This window comes from Lagopus leucura, unplaced genomic scaffold, assembly GCF_019238085.1.
Source record: "Lagopus leucura isolate 7727_CA_CO unplaced genomic scaffold, USGS_WTPT01 Super-Scaffold_100001, whole genome shotgun sequence".
Lineage (NCBI taxonomy): Eukaryota > Metazoa > Chordata > Aves > Galliformes > Phasianidae > Lagopus > Lagopus leucura.
Window position 1 is genome coordinate 100,654,100 of NW_024962262.1, and position 21,229 is coordinate 100,675,328.

At 40.5% G+C, this 21,229-nt stretch overlaps 1 protein-coding gene across 1 annotated transcript in view; it reads left to right on the plus strand.

The window, feature by feature from the left end:
* Positions 1-14,753, plus strand: part of LOC122177753 (ephrin type-B receptor 5) — a 52,490-nt gene extending 37,737 nt beyond the window's left edge. The window contains exons 7-16 of the mRNA XM_042867458.1: positions 257-419; positions 1,227-1,341; positions 2,280-2,335; positions 2,449-2,568; positions 2,913-3,160; positions 4,061-4,276; positions 7,376-7,525; positions 7,670-7,863; positions 9,063-9,218; positions 13,712-14,753. Of these exons, the coding sequence (XP_042723392.1) occupies positions 257-419; positions 1,227-1,341; positions 2,280-2,335; positions 2,449-2,568; positions 2,913-3,160; positions 4,061-4,276; positions 7,376-7,525; positions 7,670-7,863; positions 9,063-9,218; positions 13,712-13,820 (1,527 nt within the window). The 3' untranslated portion in view covers positions 13,821-14,753. The remainder of the gene's footprint in view (positions 1-256; positions 420-1,226; positions 1,342-2,279; positions 2,336-2,448; positions 2,569-2,912; positions 3,161-4,060; positions 4,277-7,375; positions 7,526-7,669; positions 7,864-9,062; positions 9,219-13,711) is intronic.
* Positions 14,754-21,229: the final 6,476 nt, after the last annotated feature.

Genomic DNA, 21,229 nt, shown 5'->3' on the forward strand with positions numbered 1-21,229 from the left:
TAATAGAATATCCCGAGTTGGAAAAGATTCACAAGGGTCACTGAGAGCTTTGTGGGGAACCCAGGCATAAGGGAATGAAAAGTAGCCATGAGAAGTGACATTGATGTTGGGGGGCTCTGTAACAAATTCAAAAAATATTACACCCACATGGAAACTATCATTCCTTGATATGAAGAGCCAGCCATATTGACAGAAGTCTCACTTTTTTTTTTTCTTTTTTTTCTTTTTTTTTTTTTTTGGTCACTGACATTCACAGGCAGAAGATGAGGATAATTCATTTACTTTGACTAGTGAAACTAACATGGCCACTATATTAAATCTGAGTCCAGGCAAGATCTATGTCTTCCAAGTACGAGCTAGAACAGCAGTAGGTTATGGCCCATACAGTGGGAAGATGTATTTCCAGACTTTAACGGGAGGTAAGTGCTACCATTTTGTATTCACATCTGCACATGCCCATCTTTTATTTGTGTGTCACTCTTTTAATTATCTTATCCTCTGGAGAATGCTATAAGACACTGCTACTCAACTTGTATATTGCAATTTGCATATGCAGATTGTTTTCACTCTGAGAAAATTCATGTTGTCAGAGCATGTTGTTTACAATCCCTTAGCTTTGACTACCTTCCTATTATCCATTCCTACTCCTTGATTTCATATACCTTTCAGCAGGAGCAGTGTGTGTCAATAGAACTCTCCTTAGGAGCATAGCACAATATGCAGTTGTTTGGTCTTCACTTGTGACAGGGCATCTTATTTCTGAATGCTCTGTGAAAGTCTTAAGACAAGTGAGACAAAGGACATATACACAGAACCTTACCTTCTAGCAGTATTACCATCCACTCGTGCAGAGAATAATGTACTGCATTGTGATGCCCTTTACTCTTGTACATGTGTCTACAAGCTAAAATAATAGTATGAAATGGGATCAAAGCCCAGGTTTAGAGCCAGCCAATGCTTAAATGGCTTAAATGTGGGTGAACTAGGAAAAGGAAGAATGAACTGGGAGGGAGTACTGGCTTTCAAAAATAGGAAGGAAAGCACTCGAGCAGCAAGGCTGAAGGGGTGAAAGGATAACTGAGGCAAGCATTTGCTAAATGATCAGGGTTAGCCTGGGAGGCAGAAGGCTGATAGGAATAGAATTATGGCTGAAATCTAGATGAACAGATGGGAAACTCTAATTGTACTTGTTCTGTACATTTGCATGTGTGTGTATTCTTTTCTAGGAGAGCACTCGGAGATGGCACAGGACCGACTGCCACTTATTGTGGGCTCAGCACTTGGTGGTCTAGCTTTCTTGGTAATTGCTGCCATTGCCATTCTTGCCATCATCTTCAAGAGGTGAATTCTTTGACTTGCTTATGTCCCAGTGCCTGCACCCTAGACAGTGAAGCTTTCTTACCCTGCTACTTAACACAATCCCCAGAGCAGCTGCCTGATCTACAGTTAGCTGTAGCCAGTTTGCTGAAGGATAAAAGCTATACATCCCAGATCATTCCACGGAACACAGATTCATAAAACATAGGGTAAAAAAGCAAGTATCACTTTCAATTTTGGAAAAGAAAAAATGTTAACTCAATGTAGAGATAGTCTGATATGGTAAAAGAGCAGGGCAGGAATCTTAGAAAGGAAGAAAAGTGAGGGTCGCTGGAAGAGCAATGTAGAGGTATAAAAGTAAACAGTGGAGGAGGGCTAAAGAAAAAAACAGTCATCACCTGCTCCTTCAATGTAAGGGTTTGAACTTAATTCCCTAGACTGTCAGTAATGAATTCATGGATCTTTTCTCCACTCTGCCACTGAACAAAATGAACTTTTTAACTTTCTTTGTTGAATTACAGAACTATATAAATCTATTTTTAGGAAGTGACACCTAGTTTTAGCTCTTTTTTGTTGTTGTTGTTCTCTTTTTTATTTATTTAATTTGTTTTCTTCATCAGTGTGTATTCACTTTTAATATTTTTATTTCTGGGAAGAAAAGAATGAAATATTGTTATATTTACAATGTACAATTTACAATTTACAGTAAAGTTAAAATGCAATTTTCTTTTTCAGTAGACTGCTGGATTCCATCTCATTTCTCATGTCTAAAGTGGGGTTGCACACAGTAGTGTAAAAACTACCAAGTAGAGAACAAGCTAGGTTACCAAGAGATCTGCAGGATCTTAACAGTATCATATATACCTAAATTCAAGGACTCAAGTCTTTCACTGAGAAGCTTACCGCAATATATGGGGCAGACTTCTGCATGTTTTGACTTTCCTTTCCTTTACGTCCTGCAGTAAGAGACAAGAGACACCATACACAGACCGCCTGCAGCAGTATATCAGTACACGAGGTAAGTGTTCTTAAGCAGCAAATGACAAAGACGTATCTCTTCAGGACTCAGTAGAACCCATTTTCCTCAGGGGCGGATTCTGGTGATGTTTTGGACTGTCTCCTCCACTGCAGGACTTGGAGTGAAGTATTACATTGATCCTTCCACGTATGAAGATCCCAACGAAGCTATTCGGGAGTTTGCCAAGGAGATTGATGTGTCCTTCATCAAAATTGAGGAAGTCATTGGATCAGGTAGTATGAGAAGCTTTGGAATTTGAACTTTCTTATCATAACTTAACACACTAGTGGCCTGAAGTGGACCAAATACTGACACATCAAGTCTCTCTCTCTCCAAACCAAGTTTAAGGCACCCTTTGAAGATTCATTTGACTTCCTCATATGACTCTGAACAAGTAGTCCCCAACCTGACTGAATTCAGAGCCTTCATCAAGAACTTTACCTTGACCTAAATGGTCTTAAGTAACGTTGTTTCCAAGCAGTTTCAGAGATCTTCCATATGGGAATGTTTGAATGCACCTGACTAAACACTTTTCTGTGTTTCCTTACTTGAAGTGTGTTTCATCCCTTCCTAACAGGAGAATTTGGAGAGGTGTGCTTTGGGCGCCTAAAACACCCAGGGAAACGTGAATACACAGTAGCTATTAAAACCCTGAAGTCAGGTTATACTGATGAACAGCGTCGAGAGTTCCTGAGTGAGGCCAGCATCATGGGGCAATTTGAGCATCCCAATGTCATCCATCTGGAGGGTGTGGTCACCAAAAGCCGACCAGTCATGATTGTCACAGAGTTCATGGAGAATGGATCGCTGGATTCCTTCCTCAGGGTACCATAACTGGAATCTCCCACAGCTGTTACCTCTTAGTCTTCTACATGCCATTCTCAGACCTGATAATTGCCTATCCTTCCTCTTCCCCTTGTCTCCACAAGTCCTCAATAGCCCTCTGTGCGCAATATGAGTATGTGCAATAGGAATAACAGCAAATCAGGCTGTCAGTTTTTGAAGCCCATATTACAAAAGTTCACCTATCATCTATGCATTGTTTTAGACCTCTCAAACTCAACAATATGAAATTATTCCCTTTATACATGGCCTTTCACTTACTGTGGACATATTCCAAATTTGCCTTTTAAATAATGCTGTTCAGAGTTAATTCCACTGAATGTTTTCAAGTAACTTCCAATAATTAAATTTGTTATTATTTTTGGACTCAAGAATCTCCAGTGTTTTTTTCCAATAATTAAATAAAAATACAGATATTTCTGTACTACAGATGCTTTACTTCTTTCTTCATTGATGCACATTATAATTCAACCCAGCCACTTCAGCAGGTGCATTTTGAAAAGCACGGGAAACCATTGTATAGAATTGAATAGAACTCATTGTAAAAATCTCAGAACATTAAGAGTGGATTTTTTGCTTCCCTTCACTTAGACATCTTAGTAGTTAATGGGAGAGTAGACATAGGATGCTAAAGGAGGATACAACCACAATATGAGATTTATCTTCAGAAGTACATCATCAAAGTCTGACTTCATTTGAGATTCAGCCCTTTAGGCCCAGTTTCCTTTCTTATTTGCTGTTCATGAGGCCTTAGAGTTCAGCTGAAATTAAGACGTTTTCTAACTTCATAAATCTACCTTATTAACTTTCTCTTTGAAAGTCTTCCCTATAGGCTTAATTTCCTGTGGTCATAAAAGCCTGTGTTTGCCTCTTCACTTGCAGCAGAAGGAGGGACAGTTCAGTGTGTTACAGCTGGTGGGAATGCTACGAGGGATTGCAGCAGGCATGCGCTACCTTTCAGACATGAACTATGTGCATCGTGATCTCGCAGCACGTAACATCTTAGTCAATAGTAACCTTGTATGCAAGGTCTCAGACTTTGGTTTGTCCCGCTTTCTTGAAGATGATGCTTCAAATCCCACTTACACTGGAGCTCTGGTGAGTTACCACTGTGGAGTGATTTACTGCAGTGCTACCCACTATAAATTTGTTCTCTGTGCACCCTTTTTAGCCCATCTTGAAACCTGTGTGACCAGTCGGGTGAGGGTGAAGCCTCTACCTTGCAAGCTTCAAACAAAGAAAGAATGATAACTTGAGTATCTGATTCCCTCTGCCATGTGAAATTGAGTCTAAGTGAAGTTCTTTGTGGGATGATGGGGAATAGGACAAAAAGAAGACAGGCTTCATAAATTAGCATAGATGCTATCTTTTCTTTTACATGGGTTTCTTATAGGAAATTAAAAGAACTGAAGGTAAGATTGAAGACTGTACTACTACATTTGAGGAAATAATAATTTTTTTCCTGTAGAAAAGATAATCAGCCTAAATTTGGACTTACTACCAATCATCAAATGAACTTATTGCCTATAATGTTCTGATGCCTTTTATACCTTCCACAAAAGTGGTGTGATTTTTAAGAGATGTATTGAAACTACCATTTAACATGCAAGGAATAAAGAATTCTGTCACTGAAAGGGGAGATAAGTTTTAGATACACGTATTCTGAAGAACCAACACACCTGAATCGTATTTCGTCTGCCAGGTTGTAACTGCGTGTCAGAGAGGTTAAGATGGAAAGAAGAGAGATTTAATGATAGTCACTCAGTGTATCCATCATTGGAGTTGCAGGTTGAGATAGTTCATGTTGTGAGTTATGGTCATACAGGATCCTCTCTTAAGTGGTATTGAGGTGACCATCTGCAGATCGAACCCTGTTTCAAATTTGTTGCCTCCCGAGGACTCAGATGAGGGATGTCACTAGAGTAATGAAAAGTTTATTACAACTATTACCAACTCCTCTCTTTCATGTAGGAACCAATGATGTTGCCTTAGGAAGTTTCAGGTAATCAAAATGGATGATTACTAGAGAATTCAGGTGCTTAGGTAGTGTTTTCTTCTATCCTCCTGTTGACATAGAAGGATATTGAAAGAAACAGACAAGTACAGGACAACGTCTAGCTCCAACACTTCTGGCAACGATTTCTTTGCCAGAAATCTTTTTTGTAACCACTAGGAATGCTGTGGATAAGGCAAGGAATGACACAGTTAATGGGAGTGTTTACCTTGGTCCAGGGAGCGCTGAGGGCTTGGGAGTCTATCTAAAATGCCTGTACATCAATGCACGTATTATGAGAAGCAAACAGGAGGAACCCAAAACTTCAGTCTGTTCTCAGATCTGTGACAGTGTTGTTAATAATGGGACTTGGTGCCCCAGCTGGAGTGCTGGGATAGAGGACTATAGTCTGTCTAGGAGAGATGGGCAGGGCAGACATGGTGGACGAGCTGCAGTATACAAAAGGGAGATATTTAATTGTAGGTTTTTTTTCAGTTAGGAATAACCTGCTTGAGTGCCTCTGGGTAAAAGGATTAGGGGTATGTGCAACAAAGCAGACGCTGTCTGCTTTCATTTCTATCATAGTTCACGCAGCCAGAATGGCTGATTAGTTATTTAATAGACAATTAAGGGAAATCTCTGAATTGGTAGTCCCTGTACTTTTGGGAGATTCTAACTTCTCTGATATTAACAGGGAACATCATACTGTAGTGGCAAGTAAGTCTGGGAAATTACTGAAGTATGTCAAAGATAACTTCTTGTCACAGATACTTAGTTTACTAACCAGGAAAGGTATGTTCCTATACTTGTTCATGAGTACAGAGGGCATCATGGAAGATGAGACTGTTGCTGACTGTCTTAGCCAAAGTGGTCATGAAATGTTTTAATTTAACATTTTTAATGAAATAAGAAAAATGGTCAGCAAAGTTGTCATTCTTGATTTTAGAAGAGCAAACTTAAATACTCAGGGAGTTAGCAGAATTCCCTGTGAATCTTCCTCTAAGGGCCTGGGGGTCTACAAGAACTGATTACTTTTTAAAGAACCCCTTTTAAAAGCACAGAAGCAGGCAAATCCACTGTGTCGTAAATCAAGTAAGCAGGGCAGAAGACCAGCTTGGCTGAATAAGGAACTCTTCTTGGAATTCAAGTAGAAAAAGGAAGCAGCATGATCTCTCTCTTGGCAAGGTCAGGCCATACAGGAAGACTGGCTGGAGAGCAGTGCTGCAAGAAGGGATGTGGGGAAGCTGGCTGGTATGTTCAGTATGAGCCAGCAATGTACCCTGGCAGCTAAGAAGACAAAATGTGTTCTGGGATGCTTTAAACACAGCATAGCTGGCCAGTCAAAAGAGGTAATTATCCTATCACATACAGCATTGGTCCAAATTCTCTTGGAATACTGCATGCAGTTCCGAGTTACACAGTTTAAAAAGGATGTTAAGATACTTGAATGCATCCAGAGGATTGCAAGAAAGCTGGTTAAAACTTTGGGAAGCATATCCTCTGAGGAGTCGGTGAGAGTACTTGATTTGTCTAGTTTGGAGAAAAAGAGGCTTAAAGGGATTTTTTGTTGCTCTTTACAATTTCCTGAGTACAATTAGTAGAGAGTTGCTCATCTTTTATCCCATTTCTTTTAACAGGACACATGGCAATAGCTCAGAGCTGTTTGTGAAGGTTCAGACTAGACCATAGGAGAAATTTCCAGTTAGTCACTGGAACAGTGATTGATATCTTGTGAGTCTCTCTTTTTAAGAGGCATTTGGATAATGTAGTTGGACTCAATCATTGTAACTCCCTTCCAGCTGAACTATTCTGTTCAACTATTCTATTCTATTCTGCATGGCTTTCAAGTTTGAAATTGTTGAGACTTTTAGGAGGATTTGACTGTCTGCTACCTCTTAAATGCTACACAGAAGAGCTATAAAACTTAAATTCCATTATGTTAAGGATTTGTAGCAGCAAGTGGACATGAGTCTATGTTGTTTGTTTTTTTGTTTTGTTTAACTTGTACGTTTCAGTAGAACGAGGTGGAAACTTTTAACATACTTTGAATTTAAACCACCAATGTGTACAAGACAGCATTAACTGAACTGGCACATTATTTCAGAGTTGTGTCATTCTGCTGGAATCTGACCTGGTCAATGTTGTCATTTTCCCAAGTAGTCCTTATCTCACTAACATTCTGATTACTCCCTGATACTTTCTAGGGTTGCAAAATCCCCATCCGTTGGACTGCCCCTGAAGCTGTCCAGTATCGCAAGTTCACTTCCTCCAGTGATGTCTGGAGCTATGGCATTGTCATGTGGGAGGTGATGTCCTATGGTGAGAGACCTTACTGGGACATGTCCAACCAGGATGTAAGTTGGGAAAGTGGTGGGAATGTACATCTGCCTTTCTGCTCTGCGTCTTCAAGCAGAAGAAAGTCATACACTGCCAAATGACTGAAGCTTGCCTTTTACTTTCCTAGCTGTGATAACACTTTGTTCTACTTTTTTTGGCAGGTAATTAATGCCATTGACCAGGACTATCGCCTACCACCACCCCCAGACTGCCCAACTGTTTTGCATCTGCTGATGCTTGACTGCTGGCAGAAGGAACGAGTCCAGAGACCAAAATTTGAACAAATAGTCAGTGCCCTAGATAAAATGATCCGCAAGCCATCTGCTCTCAAAGCCACTGGCACTGGGAGCAGCAGGTGAGATGAAGCTTTAATGCAAAATAATACAGCTGGTATCTGGGTAGACATCATAAGGAAAAGAAGGCAGTAACTCAGTCTATATACTGTTTTTCCAGTTCTCTCTTCCGAAACTGAGACCAATTAATAAATAAAAAATGGAGTAGACAGTTGGAAGAGATGTATATCCTGATTCAGTTTGTGAGTGATGAGGATGAATTAGGAGTCGTGAGTGCTGAATGTGACAAGAAAGAGATCTTGACGAGTTGAGAGACCTTTGGGAATGTGAGTAGGGACAGATCTGGTGCAGCTATACAAGGTACTATGTGATCACATAAAACTCTGTGACAACAAGAGGTGTTAAAGGAAGAAAAGACCATAGCTTGTGGAGTGAAGGAATTCTGTAGCTAAAACTAATCAGAATTGCAGCTTACATCTCATATTTTCCCATCTCTATTTTGCTACCTGATAGAACCAGAGGGAGGAAGTTAGCAAGGGAGAGGTCTCCAGAGGGAGGTAAATGGAGCTAAGATTAGAAAGCTGATAGGCTGATAATAGAATTACATCCTGCTGATATGGAGGATTTTGCTGCAGTTATAGACTCTGCTCAGTGCAATGTACTGCAAAGCTTGGAGCGAGGAGGAAAATGAAGTAATGCCCAATTTACTAAAAAACAGCATAGAATTGCTCTGGACACATTCAGATGCCAGGAAAAACATAACATGGCATTCATAAACGGTGTTTTCTTTGACTTTTTATTGCTTTCTTCTGTCTGATGTGTGTTGAAACCCAAATGACACACTATCTTATAGGGTTCTTTGTGATCCAAAAAAAACCAACATCCTTGAGAAGCAGAGCTGTTCACAAAGGTAAAAAGGTACAAGGTCTCATCTCTGTGCCTTGGAAACTGCAGCTCTTAATTCAGATGATAGGTTTAGACCCAGAAAGTGGAAAGATCTGGGATGAGAGGAGGAGATCGTTCTTGAGGGAGTATAAAATGGGAAGAAAGGATCAACAGCTTAGGTTGGGTAGATAGTTTTTAGGCAGAAGGAAGACATAATCTAGAAAAAAACATCAAGGTGGGGCTTTGTGAATCAGATCATGAAGAACAAATGTAATTGTTTAGTCCATGCTGTGCTGTTCTCTCTCTCTCGTAAGTGACCTTATCATGGTCACCTGATGCTGATAATGGAAAATTTTAGAAGCTGACTCTTTTGCAGACCATCTCAACCTCTCCTGAGCAACTCCCCTCCAGATTTTCCTTCACTCAGCAATGCCCATGAGTGGTTGGATGCCATCAAGATGGGTCGTTACAAGGAGAATTTTGACCAGGCTGGTCTGAATACATTTGATGTCGTATCACGCATGACTCTGGAGTAAGTATAGAGACAAAGAGCATAGTATGCAATGCAGAAAGTGAGAGATGCAAAGTAAGAGCTATATGGAGAATATATATGCATAAAACAGGAAAAAGAATCTAGAGCAAAGTAGCTACTCTGTCTTACATCTTTATTAGGACTTCTGGTTGCCCTCCATACCATTATATATATACATATATATATATATATTCTGTTTCTGTAAGCATTAATACATAAGCACTGACTGATGTACAATACAAAACATATTGTCAGTGTTACAGAGAGAATGTTAATTAGAAAGTTCATGACACCTGGCACAAACAGGAATCACTTAAGGGGGTTGTGTAGAACCAGCCACGCTATATACTAAGTATATACAGCTTGCTGAGGTGATCAACTCCAGTATAGGCATGTTCTGCAGTGACACAGAGGATCAAGGTGTGCAGCGATGTTCCTATGATTGAAGATACTCTGGGGAAGTGGAGAGAGCTACCAGACATTGTGAGAGTGGCTGACGAGGCATGGGCAAGATCAGGAACAGAAGCAGTACATTTAAACACAGCATAACTGCCATTAACTTGCCGGGGCAATCAGCTGAAATCCAGATGGAGAGGCCACAACCTTCCTGTGCAGACCCACATATCCAAACAGACCTCCAAAGGGCTGAAAGAGCTGCCCAGACCTTCATTTTCAAGGAATTACAGATTTTGGACATCTCCCTAGAGCCTGAGGGCAGAAGTGGGTGTCATAGGTGCAAATGTGTCCACCTGGATGAATGTTTTTGAGCAAGTTGCCAGGTTGCACGAAGAAATCATCAGGCAGTGTAGTAGTCTATGCTGTGCTGTTCTCTCTCTCTCTTGTAGTGTAGTAACCAGGAATCCAAGAAGAGATTGATGCCTGGTATTGTGTACTGACCAAGTGACAGTCATGCTTAAATTCCTGAGAGGGGAAAGCTGACTAGTTTCCAAACCTGAGGTGATGGACTGCACTGACACACAGGACAAGTGAGACTGGACAGACATCTCTGCTAAGAGCAGAAGGAGGCACTACCCTCTTGCCTCTGATGTGCTTCCAGGACTCTGGGGCTGAAAAAAGAGAACTACATAAGTAATGATCAAGACCCAGGAAAGGGCAACTGCATAAAGTTGGTCCAACCAACCCCCTATATTAGAATTAGTGATTTTATGTTCCTCAGAAAAATGTTGAAGGGATTGAGAGCAGAAGTGGCGTTATCCTCTGTCCTCCCAGTTGGAGAAGGAGGCAAATGGATTGAGTGAATGACTGGATGCAGGGTTGCTACCATGCTCAGGGATATTGGTTTTGTGATCTTGGACACACCTTTGAGAAACTGGATGTAATGATACCAGATGGGACACAGCTGACCAGTTCAGACAAGAATGTTCTGGGCAGCAAGATGGCTGGACTTAGTAGCAGAGTTTTAAACTAGATTCAGTGGGGTAAAGGGATGCACTTCTGAGTAACAGAGAAGATCCAGGGAATCACCAACACTTTAGGAAGCAGCAGTGAAAAAGATGTGAATTATCCCCCCAAAATTAGGAAGGGCTCCTCTAAGAAGGTAATGCAGCCAACAGCCTGGCTGAAGTGCCACTACACCAATGCATGCAGAAAGGGAAATAAGCAGGAGAGGCTGGAAATCATAGTGCTATTGGAAAACTATGATGTCATGTCTTTCAAGAAGATATAGTGGGTTGAATCATACAACTGGAATTTTATGATCGAGGACTACAAGATTTTCAGAGAAGGAGAGGTGAGAATGTTGCCCACTATGTTAAGAAATTGACAGATTGCAGAAAGCTGCCTCTGAGAAACAGCCATGAACAGGCTGAGAACTTGTGGTTAAACATCAAGGACTGGACCAATAAAGAACATGTGGTGGTCAGGATCTACTGCACACCTGATCAAGGAGAGCCTGTTGACGAGACCTTGCTTCAGCTACAAGAGGCCTTGCATTTGCAGACTGCTCATCAATGCAGAGAAGATCATTAAAGGAGAGGTGGACTGGAGGTGGTCTGGGCTTCAGTGACCATGTTTTATTTATGTTCGTGCTCTTGAGGAACAGGAACTCAACAAAGAGCAAAGACACGGACCCTGAACTTTAGAAAAGAAAACTAGAAAATGTTCTCTGTCCTTGGAGACGAAGGAATTGAACAAATCTAGCAACTCTTTAAGGAAACCTTTCTTAGAGTGCAAGAACTCTCTGTTTCCATGTATAAGAAATGAAGCAGGGAAGGCAGGAAATTGGTATGGCCAAGCAAGGAGCAGCTAGTCAAATTGAGATTTAAGGCAGGAAAATCACAGGCAGTGGAAGCAAGATATGTGGCTTGGAAAGAGAACAGGGTTGCCATCAGAATATGTAAGAATGGGATTGGATCAGGATAGCCAAGGCACATATGGAACTGAGCTTGGCAAGGGATGCAAAGAATAACAAGAAGGAATTTGGTAGGTAGATTGATCAGAAAAGAAAGGCCCTCTGAGAAATGAGAAGAGAGAACCAGCTACAACAGACATGGAGAAGACTGAGGCACTCTACTATTTCTGTGCCTCAGTCTTCATTAGCAGTCAAGCTTTCCATATTTCTTAAGTCCCTGAACTTCTAAGTGGAGACTGAGGAAGCAACATCCTTCATACTGTAAGCAAATAACAGGTTCAGTGAAATTGAATGTGTGTAAGATATGGGGCCCAACCCCAGTGTACTGAGGAAACTGGCTGGTGTAGTTGCCATGCCATCACATTTGAGAAGTCAAGACTATCGGAAGTCTCTGGTGACTGGAAAAACCAAACCATTATCCCACTTTTAAGAAGGACTGAAAGGAAGACTTGGGGAACTAAGGCTGGTGAAATTCTCCTCTGTGCCTGGGAACATCCTGGAGCAGATTCTTCTGGAAGCACTGTTAAGGCACACGCAAGACAAAGATGTGATCTGAGACAACCAGCATAGCTTCACCAGGGACAAATGATGCCTGACCAATCTGATGGCCTTCTATGGTGGAATGAATGTGTCAGTTGACAAGAGAAGACTGAACAATGTCATCTACCTGAATTTCTGTAAGACCTTTGATGAGGTCCCACAGAACATCCGTGTAACTAAATTGGACAGAAATGGATTGGATGGGTGGGCTATTCAGTGGATGAGGAGTTGACTGGATGGCTGCAGCTGAAATCATGGTCAGTGGTTCTATGTCAACATGAAGGCCAGTGACGAGCAGTGTTCTTCAGGGGTCTGTCTTGGGACTGATGCTTCTTATCTTTATTATTTACATAGCCAGTGAGATCAAATTGACCCTGAGCAAGTTTGCAGATGACACCAAGCTGAATAGTGCAGTTGATACTGCAGAAGGAAGGGTTGCAATCCAAAGAGGCCTGGATAAGTATGAGATGTATGCCCGCATGAACCCAACGAGGTTTAACAAAGCCAATTGCAAGGTGCAGCTCTTTGTTCAGGGCAATCCCAGATACGTGTACAGACTTAGAGAAGAATTCATTGAAAGCAGTCCTGCAGAGAAGGATTTTATTATTCTGGTGGATGAAAAGCCAGAGGTGTGTGCTTACAGCCTGTAAGGCCAACTGTGTGCTGGTCTGCATCAAAAGAGGGGTGGCCAGCAGGGAGAAGGAGGGGGTGATCCCAATTCTACTCCTCATGAGACCTAATTTGGTGTACGTTGTCCAGATCTGGGGCTATCAGCACAGGAGAAACACAGAACTGTTGGAGTGGGTTCCAGAGGAGACCACGAAGATGATTAGAAGGTTGGACCACCTCTGCTATGAAGAAAGGTTGAGGGAGTTGGGTTTATTTGGTCTGAAGAAGAGAAGGCATCAGGAAGGCCTTACTGCAGCATTTCAGTACATAAAGGGAGTTTATTAAAAAAATCCAGAATGACATTTTACATGATCTGATAGCGATAGGTTTTAAGCTAAAAGAGGGAGATTTAAGCTAAAAGAGGGAGATTTATGTTAGATATTGGAATGAGATGATCTTAAAGGTCCCCTCCAACCCAAACCATTCCGTGATTCTATGATGATTCTATGCTAGGACGATATATTTTTTACTCCAGGAGTGGTGAGGTACTGAAACAGGTTGCTCAGAGAAATTGTTGAATGCCCCATCCCAGGAGGTATTCAAAACCAGGCTAGATGTGACAATTGACATCTTGATCTAGTTCGTAGCAACCCTACCCATATCAGCTAGGTTGGGACTAGATTATCTTTACGGTCTCTGTCAACTCAAGCCATTCTAAGATTCTGTGATTCTATGAAGTGTTACATAGAGCACAGGAGCCAGGAAAATATTTCTTTTTTAAATCATAATCTATCAAGTTCTGGCCACACCTCCTCTACCCAAACATTTGCCAAGCAAAAGCAGAAACCTTTTAAACTGTTTCGCAGACATGGATAACCACATATATCAATATGGAGTAACAGGGAAAGGAATTGGGACTGTTCAGAATAATAAAACCATTTAAACATTTTCTACACCTTCTATTCTTTTGCAGAGATCTCCAGCGTATTGGAATCACCCTGGTTGGTCACCAGAAAAAGATTCTAAACAGCATCCAGCTCATGAAAGTTCATTTGAATCAGCTTGAACCAGTTGAAGTGTGATGCTTTAATTCTTTATTTCACCAGACTCGAATTCTGAGAGGATTCAGAGGGATTGTCACTGTAAGAGAAGGAAATGGCAAGATGCTCCTTGAAGACTTATTGCACCTAGAGAGTAGACATTACATGTCCCATTTCATCAGCAAAAAGAGAATCTTGCCATGATTCAAAAGCAGAGCTTTTAGCTCTGCTAGCTGGTGGTGTTTAAATATGGCTGGCATACACTAGGAGTAGGTCAGGGGAGGGAAGGTTATAGTAATGCAGGGGGAGCTGGTATAATAGTTTGGACAGATCACAAGCACCTGCTAGCTCTTCTCCACTAACTAAAAATATCAGACAATTCTCCAAATGTCATCAGCAGGCTTTATCTGTGACTGGGAACTCAACAAAGTGGTAAAGACATAAAAGCCACAAAGAAATCAGAATTTTTCCAGAAGAATATCAGCATATTGTGAGAGATTATCACTCAGTTGGAAATGGACATTGCTTCCATCTGCGGTATGCCAGAATAGTGAGAAAGTGGAGTTCCACTTAATACATAGTATTGGTAAACAATGAGATACATCACCTGGTAATTTTTCACAGAGGTTGAGAGTAAAGGGGTTGAAATTCTGTGCTATAACATACGCAGTTCTTGGGTCTGTCCCATGATCCAGAAGGGAAACTTACTAATCCATTGTTCTGAGGCAAGGAACAAGACTTAGATGCATAGCATCTATCTATGGGAGTGTAAACAGAATAAAAAATAATGGTTCGTAAAATCCATCCTGCTGAATTTTCAATTGGAGAGCCCATTCTTGAGAAGAAAGGTGCAAGTTGCACTCAATTCTGGTTTCATTCTTTTCTAACTCTCCTCCAGTCCCTCCCCTCTACCCAGATATGCAGATATGGAAGGGAGTAACAGAAATAAATCTGAAGTCCTTTGCAATGGAAAAATGTTTTCTCCTTTTCTCACCCTGACAAGTCATAGCAGTCCACACTAATACTGATTGAAAACTGTTTCTGAGGAAAATGCAGATCTGCAGTAGTCAATTCCAAATAGACAACTGGATCAAAGGACATGAAACTCCTTCACAAATTCTTGTCAGAGAACGGTACCAGTCGCAGCAGTAACTTCAGTCTCTAAAATAAGAATAACTATGTTCTCGAGATCAATCATACTGCCTGGTCAGTAGTGCATGAGAATGACCAGAGGAGTCAGATTCTCTCTCCCTTTTTAGATAGACTGCCTAAGAAAAGATCTCTTTGTGGAGGGGAAGAGATTCAAGACTTAGGATGTATCCCAGTGTCTGTCACTGAGCAGAAGCAGGAAAACAAGAAGCTCAGCTTGAAAGTAAAATTCAACCAATACACTTGTTTACCTCATCAAGACATAAGAAAGGAAATGGAAATAGCCTTGCTAAGCAAGACCACAATTAAGACACTGCATAAAAAGATACATTCTTCATGTCTGGAGTGACTCACCGTTTTGATCTGTGAATGATTTGGTTCACCATGAACTAGTCATCAATCACTGTATTTTTCCAGCTGTCAGGGTTAGAGTTGCACTTCAGCAGTACTAATTCCTGTATAGTTTTAAGAGTTTCCCCCAGCAGTTAAAAGATATAAATCACTTTTTTCACTTATGAATCTCATTATACAATAGGAGGTGCACCAGAATAGTTACGCTCTAATAGCCAACACAGTTCAGATTATTACAACATAAGAGCAACATATGCTAACATTTTCAGTTGGAAGAGTAAGAACAGAAGTACATTTTTTCAAGAAATAAAAAGTCAATCCAAAAACAATCCAAAGGAATAAGAACAAAACATTTGTAACAGTACAAAGAGAACGTGAAGATTTTTTTAAAATGAACAAATCTAGAAATGGTCCACCTGTAAAAAGCAAGATTCTATAACTTTTAAAAGAATTTCTAGGATCTTGTAATGCTCAGAAATCCAAGGTTTTGTGTGTGCTGACTGTCAGTTACACCCACAGCGTATGAGACTGAGCAAGAGTTGCTCTCTTCAGAAAGGCTACTGAGCAGAAAGTGTTGAGGGGAATCTAGGGTTTCTAGCACCTTCCACAGAGGGCACAAACACGTGTACATGCATTCACATATGAGTATGTTTTAACAGTTCTGCAGGCCATTTGGAGAAACAGCAGGCTATGTTTTTCATACACAGTGGTCCCTTTTAGTGGTCAAGATAAGTGGAGAAATTAATGATCTAGTTCAAATTCTGTCTCTTTTTAGTCCAGTGGAAACTTAATCCTACGTGCTTTTTCAGCACTTAATTTTTCTGCAGTAGGAAACAAAATAGGAGCCTTGTCTTACTCTCAGACTAGTGACAGTGAGGGTTAATAGCCTTCTATGGGGATCTGCAATGAATTTATCTGCTTGGTGAGAATGCAGGCAATAGTACATTTACTGTTGCATACCAAGTCTATGATAAAGTTGTTTACACATACAAAGGATAATGATTTACTTGCTTATTGTAGCTTAACCTGGCAGCTAAATACCACACAGTTATTTGCTCACTCTCCCACCTACCCCCCTATATAGAATGAGAGAGAGAATTTGTAATAAAATAGAACTCATGGGTTGAGATAAAAAAAGTATTTACTAAGGCAGAAGAGGAAAACGGAAATAGAAAAGCAATTATAGAATATATATTGCCACAAGGCAATTATTCAGCAATAAATACAACATCGCACCAGCAGTGCAAGGTCTCCTTCACACTGATTAGTGCTCCCACAACCCTGGAGCAGCAACTGTTCTCTGGCCAACTCCCCATAGCATTATGGCCTTCCCCGTGGTGTCATTAGTAAGGCACCTGTCCTGGCTCTGTCCCATCCCCTGCACCATCATGGCATCTGCTGTTCTCCACACTCCATTGCTCAGGAACAACCAAACATCCAATGCAATTCGCACTGTTTCATCTGAAATCAGGACACTGCTATACCAGGATAGGTAAGTAGTGATAAGACATCATAAATCTCCCTGTTCTTGAGTTTGGTTGAAATATTCCTACAACTGGCCAAAGGGGTCAATATTCAAGATGTCCTGTTGTAGCTAGAGTTGTGCAGAGAGAGGTTTGAGGTAGCAGATGGAATGCAAAAGGGCAACTGTCTCCTGTAAGAGGTCCCTTTATATATTCTCAGGGGATCCCTATTTTTCCTCGTAACTTGGGGTGCAAAGACTGTTGTGTTTAATATATCTTGTGTGATTTGTCATCATGTCACTCCTCAACTTCGCAAATATGAAGGAAAGGTAATCCTGTACTAGTGAATAAGCAAAAGATAAGATGGAAAAAAAAGCACTAGAAATAATATCCTGATCTCACTTTACTCAACCCTATGTGAAAATAGAAATCTCACTTTCTGTTCCAACAGACATCAGTGGGGATCTTCTGCAATATATGAGCACCCTTAACAAGTAGGAATCAGAATCAGAAGGGAAAACAGTGGGATCCACCTAGACATCTGCTATCTGTAATTACTAGAAAAAAAGAGAAACAATACAATAAAGTTTTACAGACTCATATTATCTGCTGGAGAGTCAGCTGGGAGATTAACAAGTTATTATATGGAGTAAATGTGGATAATATCTGTAATGTGTATAATAGGCATTACAGGATGCAGAAGCAGAAGAAATAAAGAACATCCATGGCTTCCATGAGACCAGCGTAACAAATACAAAAGTCACATTTTTCTAATCACCTTGAAATTCATTAATGACTTTATGATTTTTGTTATTGGTATTCCACATCACATAGCTGTAATTATCACCTAGTCTCACCTCTGCTTGTAAGTGTTCAGTTTTTCCCTCCATAAGAAAATCCACAACTCTTATGAACTGAACTGTCCACATGTCTTTGAGACACAAGTTCTATCTCTTCCAAAACTGGAAAGCAGTCTGTCCTTTCCATCAGATTCATCACAATTCACAAGAGGGAATTATGTAACTGAACTGTTCTCTTACCTGCATTTTCCCAAGTTCATCCTGCTTGTAAGCCACTCTCCACAGGGTGGCATCCATCACAGCAATGAGCAAGCTGAGCACAAAGAGAGCGGCAGAAGCAGTGAAGGTTAAATATCTGATGCAATACATGAGGGGTAGGTCTATTTCACTGGTGGCAGGTCCATTCATCTTGGTAAAGAACTCATAAGTACTGAAAAGCTGTTTAATGTAGTTGTGAAAGTGGCCATCAGGATCTTGGGTCTGGAAGATGGTTTAAAAAGCTAGCAAAGAAAACAAAGGACGAAAAATACAAAAAAGAAGAAAACTGAAGGCCACTGTCATGGCCCTTGCCAGCATAATCTGATAATCTGTAAACTATAGCATCGGATTTTAGCCCAAATATTCGTGTCATCCTGGTCTCTCCTATGTATCCTAGTTTCAGTTTGGGGCAGTTAATTTTCTTCCTGATAGCTGGTATGATGTTGCGTTTTGGATTTAGGATCAGAACAACGTTGATCACATACCAACATCCTCGTTGCTGAGTAGCACTTACACTAGGTCAAGGACTTTTCAGTTTCGCATGTTGTCCTGACAGCAAGGAAGTCAGAGGTGCAGCAGGAGCTGAGAGAGGGCCGAACCAGAATAGCTGATCCAAAATGGCCAGAGGTATTTTCCGTACTACATGACATCATGCTGAACAATAAAACTGCAGTAGTTGGCCAGGGGATGCTTTTGCTGCTGGGGAACTGGAAGTGAATTTGTATTGCCTCTGAAAAAAAAAAACAAAAAAACGAGAAGAGTGTAGATAGTCTCTTACTAGCAGTACTGGAATTTTTCCACAGTTCAATCAAATTCCAGTTGTTTTCTTCTTCTGAGTTCACAGAATTTGGGTCCTTTAAATAACTTCTTTTAATGGAACTAAGTCAAAGCAACTTTTCTGCTAAGATATATCAGGTCATCTATGACAGAAGGGACTGCATGAGTAGGAGAGCACAGAAAAAAGAGAAAGGAAAAAAAAAAGTAGAAGACTGAAGGAAAAGAAAAGAAATAACAGAGTAGGCATTTGAACATATTCACAGTATGTATAGAAGATTTATAGCCATACCTGCGTGTCCTAACTTGACTTACACAAGTACTGGAAAACCACATACAAATATTCTGTAGAATTTTGTTGGTGAATATTTAAAATATGCTGGTTTTGGAAAATTATCTTGGCCTTTTAATCTCTACCAGCTTGTTTGTGGCATCTTGTTGGCTAACATATGCTTACTCACATGATGCAAAACCAAAGATCACATCACCGTGAACCAGCTGAGCTGCATGAGGTCCCGAAATACCATCTTGACACACTCCATTCTCCAGTTTATTTCACCCTATGGGAAGACAGTGACTATGGCGCACTTCACTAACACATACCAGGTGCACCAAAACAATTCAAATTTTACTGTCCCATCTTGCTCCCTGGTTTGTTTTGCTCAGTCACATCTGATGACTATGGCACACTTCGCTGACAGATCAGGTGCACAAAAACAATTAAATATATTCCGAGCAATCTGTTTGCACGTATGATCACATGTATTCTAAGCAAATAGTGTGTTAGCCTATGACTAATCAGTATTCTAGGGACAGGAAGTTAGGGTAGAGAAGGGTAAATTAGGTTGAGTGAAGTTATACAAATTTTTGGAAAGGTAAATTAGGGCAGGAAAGGTTATACAACCTGTTTCATTAATACATCCGTCGTGGGATGGGGTCCAAGGATGGGGCGTGCATGCAGGCTGGAGGAGTTTCAGGCTGGCTGAGTGAAACTCTGAAAATTGTCCTCCAGCGTCCTGACTTTATACCCCTTTTACACACGGTTTGCCATGATAAGCAAGGGGCAGGGGGCAAACTGTTACAAGGTATGCAGGTTAAGATATAGATAGGGGTATGACCACAGAAAAGCAGACAAACTTCCATTCGTACCATAAGACCTTGTTTTCAGATCCCAAAAATGTGAGGGAATTACCGATGTATTAATTATCACACAGTTCTATGGTCTCCGTATTTTTGCTAAAGGCAGTACTTCTTCTTTTCCCTGAGAACTTCTGGTCATAACTCGGTCCCTTCACACGTGTAGTGGACTGCATGGTATTAGACAAGGAGAGTGACAGAGGCATAACTGTGGCCTTTTATCTGACCTGCATGGCTAGAGGCAGTTCTTGTTATCAGCTAGAGGACAGCTACTGGACCTACGCCCCATCTTGTTCTTTGATCTTGCATGAACTCTCTTCAGCAGGCTCTGCTTGGGCTACATTCCACATATCTGCAGCTTATGCAAAGTACAAGTAAAAAGACTAAATTGTTTCACAAAAAAACCAAGAGCATGTTACCATGAAAGTTAAGGCAGAAGAGGAAAGACTGGTCATCTAGTCTGATTTCCTTTACTCCTCAGTACTTTACTTTTCACCCTTCTACTCACTGTTAAGTTTAATTTTTACTTGAATGAAGGATATTAGCTAGAAAGACATCTAATTTTGATTAATTCAGGAACAGTGAATCTACCAGACACCTTGATTAATTTCCCACAAGGCTACACAATCCTTAATTGCAGTTTGCCTTATACTTTTTTTTGCTGTACCAACTGAGAATAAAGAGTTATTTGTAACATGATACTTCTAAGTTTCCCACCACAATCAGGTTCCATCTTCACTTCTCTATATTCTAAAAAATTGAAATATTTAAATATCTCCTGTCACACCTCTCATATTGCCCTTCATACTATTGTTATGGTTCATTGCTTCGTCGCATTTTTGGCCATTGTTTTTAAGTGAATATCAAGACAGACACCATTAGCCTAACCAATACCATACACGGACAGAAAAATCAGGCTCCCACACTGACTCTGCTGTTGATCCAACCACAGACCACAGGAAGCCTTTTGCGATGGAATTCATTGACCAGTAGAACACACAGTTCATTCTCAGTTCTACGTTTTTAGGAAATTCATTCTACGTAGAAAGAATATTTCCCTAGCTTTTATTTCCCTAGCTGTCAAGAACTAGCCTTAGATGAAAGTTTTTCAGAAATGAGTCTTCATATTAGCATTTTACAATGCTAATCAATCTTTAATCAGCATTGCCAATCTCTTCCACAAAATAATAATCACCTATAGCTCACATTTGAACATTTTATCAGAGCTTTGCTATCCAAATAATATACAAGAACAATCTGAATTAAAATGCAGTAGTGTCTGCCACACCTTCACTAGATGCAGCTTTTTATGCTTGCTCAGTACCCCCTTGTCAGAAGAATCAGTCATCTAATTATTCTGAAACTCTAAATCCTTCTTAAACACAGTGAGTTTTGACCCTGTATCTCCCATTTTATGAAACAAGGGCAGAGATTTACAAAATCTTGGGTCTTATCACTAATGCATTTTGTATACTACATTTAAGGCTTTATGAAGTTATAAAATCTTTCTCTCCATTGC